Below are 3,301 nucleotides of genomic sequence, written 5' to 3'. Positions count from 1 at the left end.
CCTTAGGAAAGACTGCATTTCAAGCTACACCGTTTATCTCACTTTCTCTTATCATGATTATCTGACTCAAATCACTGTCATTACAGAGAGATTGGCCAGTAAATATGATACAAAAAGAAATTAAAGATTACTGTTAGAAAGTAAAAATTACGCTAAGTGTTCTTAAATGTTTGTTGAATTTTTATTTGGAACTGTAATATTGATGATGCTAAAAATAAATAAGAGAAGAACAGTTATACATAGAATTATACAAATGGATGCACCTAATTCAATGGAGCCATGAACCATTATCAGAGAAAAGGAGAAGTTCGAAAATGTTTGTGTACCTTCAATGTTGCACAAAAGACATGCTTCACAGAGTCTTGCCCATGCCTTCATTTATTATCTAGCAAACCAAATGAAATGGTTTTGAAGAAGAGTGAGATAACAACACCATTCCATACAATGTGAACGCCTAGGACAAGAATAAACTTGAAACGAAATTGTTTCACTTTTTGAATGAGGGAGATAGAAGGTTTAGAAGATGATGGCTCTCATAATGTACCTTTCTGATTACAATTGTTAACATTCATCGAAAATTAATTAGGGGATTTACCTTGTGAATCCATTTAACCATGAACCATTAACGTCTAAAGCCCATCGTTTTTTTTCTCGTTTGTTTCTGTGTGCGCAAACCAACCATTCAGTCAACAACATTTAAGCTTGTGTGGGATAGTCAAGTGGCACTATTAGTTCAAAATTGAGTAACAAAAAAATGTAAATCAATAAAATTAGCAATAGAATTCATTTTGCAAAAGAAAAAAGGGGGAGAAAAGAAAAAGATTGCTAGCAACCTAACCTTAAAAATGAAGAGAATGGAGTCGTGGAGACAAATGGTTGTTATTTCACTGTGTGTATTGAAAAGAAGAGTCTCAGATTCAATTCAATAAATGAGAAAAAGCATTCAATCATTCAGTTTGTGCGTTTTAGTATTTATTATTTAAACTATGTAGAAAGAACTTTTTGGATTCCACAAAATGTCATCTTATGCTTGAAACTGACAATCCAAGGGCAATGAAAATGCCCATATTTGAATTCGTTCAAAGTTTCAAAAAAAAAAAAAACATGTTCAATGAATGAAAGGAGAAGTTTGTGGGGGGAAAAAATTGAACAATCGAAAGAGAACCTACCTGAGAAAATAGGAGTGGTGCATCATGGCAGTCGCAATCCATCTCAAGGATCAGAAATTGTTGGGAGAGGATGAGAGACACTGGAGTCAGAGATGTTGAGTTTAGTTGTTGAGCAGCTAACTTTGTTTTAAGCGGTACTTGATGGTGGAGTTAATTCGCGGGTCTATTGGAAGTTCAAAAGTTGACGTTTTGGTTTCTTCCTTTACGTTTTGTTTAGTCTAATAAAAACAAAGCCCAATCCAAAAGCCCACAACTGATTGGGAAGAGAAGTCGTTATAAATTTTGTTAATTGTTATAAAAGGAACAAACTTAAAGTTAGCCCAATAAATTTTTATTAATTAAAAATTTAATTAAATTAAAGTAGGCATCCGATGTGTAACCAGTGTATGAATTGAACACAAATTATGTGGTTCCAATGCTTAGGTTTAGCTCATTAAATTATTATTAATTGAAATATTGATTACATATATATCAATGCATGCATTGAATTTGTATTACAAAATATTTAGTTCATCAAGTAATACTTTTAAATGGCATTGAAAAGGAGTTTCAAAATGCTCTAGATCGTACATCTGCTCCAATCTAACTCAGATCCCCAGACGATCCCGACCACTCTTTGTCCTGCCATTGTGTTTTATTATAATAGATAACACATAAAAAGACAATTTTGACTTATATTAAATTAGAGAGCAGGCCAAATTCAAGATTAGTTTGGTAAGAAGGCAAGTAATTATTTTTCAAATAGGGACTATTTTAAAAACTTTGCTGATGTGGCTCACTATGAGCATCCTGGGAGAATGGATATTAATGTAGGTAGGATTTGGATGCAATCGCAATTAAACTTGCTAACAATTAAATTTGATCAGGGTAAGTTGAAGAAGCTGCTGGCGCTTTAGGGTATGTGAGTTGTGCACAAAACCTTTTATTTGATGTCGATTCGTTTTATTTTGCGAAAAAATAACAGTCATCATATACTAGGTCAAGAAGAGGAAACACATGAACAAACGGTCCAACAATCTAAACTACAATCTGCTATTTTTATTTTATTTTTTTGGCTCTATGAATCAGAGGAGTAGGTGGACAGATTTTTTAGAATGGAAGCATCAACACATTTTTCATCATTGTCGTTACCACTACTGTTACTCTCACTCGGATTATAAACACACTGATTTGGTTGCTGAGACGCATTCCTCGCAGTCCCTGAAGGTTGCTGGAACTGGTGTTTATATGTGCCACCTGGAAATGAATTGTGATTCTGAAGTGGTGGTTGTGGCTGTGGAACCGTAATCTGATGCTGAATCTCTGATACCCTCGGTTTAGTTGTTGCACAGTTCAGATGGACATCAAAATCACATGCGTTACACCTATAGAGCCAACGGTTGGATCCCAACTTCTGGCATATGTCACAAGAGAAGCCTTTGGTTTGATAGGGAGGGTTGAATGCAAGGTTAAGAGAATGAGGGTGTGCTTGGTGCCTGAGTGAAGGAGGCATGGCAGCACAGAGGATATGGAAGTCTAAGTTACAGGTGCTGCAGTTGTACCGGAATCCGTTAGGTTGTTCCCCACATGCATCACATAGGATAGTAAGGATACCATCTCGTTGATCAGCAGGTGTCGAAATGAGGGTAAGGGCATGGTTGGGATCTGCAGGATGGTGAAGGAATTGAGGCACTTGAGAACAGAGGATGTGGAGGACATATTTGCAGGCTTTGCAAGTGTATAACCAGTCAGAGCAGCTAAGATTGCACCCTGAACATGTTGAAGGAAAATTTTGAGGCAGTTCTTTAAATTTGGAGAGCTCTAGTGGATGTTCATGGCTGAAGTGTTCGATGGATTGGTCATACTCTAACTTCCCCATCTCTCTCGCACTCCAACTCTCTCCCTCCTGGTTTTAAGTAAAGGATTAAGTAAAGACTACCAACAACTTACAAAAAAGGAGAGTTGACTTCACCGAAAGACGGTCAAGGGTTCAGACGTAAAAAGACTGGGCCGGGAGTCACCGCGTGCACTTTTAATTTTCCTATCTAAGCTGTCAAGTTAAGTGTATTAAACATTTAAACGTTCAATCAACTCAAAGGTACATATGTATACACAAAACGATAAATTCTATGCATATGATCGATTGTGATTTA

At 36.4% G+C, this 3,301-nt stretch overlaps 1 protein-coding gene and 1 long non-coding RNA gene across 2 annotated transcripts; both read right to left on the bottom strand.

The window, feature by feature from the left end:
- On the bottom strand, positions 1 to 1,259 carry LOC147521209 (uncharacterized). Its single transcript, XR_015193842.1, has 5 exons — positions 1,170 to 1,259; positions 839 to 887; positions 596 to 661; positions 327 to 385; positions 1 to 74 (listed from the first exon to the last, which is right to left on the bottom strand). It is a non-coding gene; the product is annotated as an uncharacterized LOC147521209 (long non-coding RNA).
- An 850-nt stretch (positions 1,260 to 2,109) lies between these two features.
- Positions 2,110 to 3,084, bottom strand: LOC147521208 (protein VACUOLELESS GAMETOPHYTES-like). Its single transcript, XM_086598362.1, has one exon. The coding sequence runs from the start codon at positions 3,025 to 3,027 to the stop codon at positions 2,227 to 2,229; it is 801 nt and encodes a 266-aa protein (XP_086454488.1). The 5' UTR covers positions 3,028 to 3,084; the 3' UTR covers positions 2,110 to 2,226.
- Between the last annotated feature and the right edge of the window lie 217 nt (positions 3,085 to 3,301).

This window comes from Coptis chinensis, chromosome 1 (genome assembly GCF_015680905.1).
Source record: "Coptis chinensis isolate HL-2020 chromosome 1, ASM1568090v1, whole genome shotgun sequence".
NCBI lineage: Eukaryota > Viridiplantae > Streptophyta > Magnoliopsida > Ranunculales > Ranunculaceae > Coptis > Coptis chinensis.
Note: the sequence above shows the minus strand (reverse complement) of the source record. Positions and strands in the feature narration are given on the sequence as shown.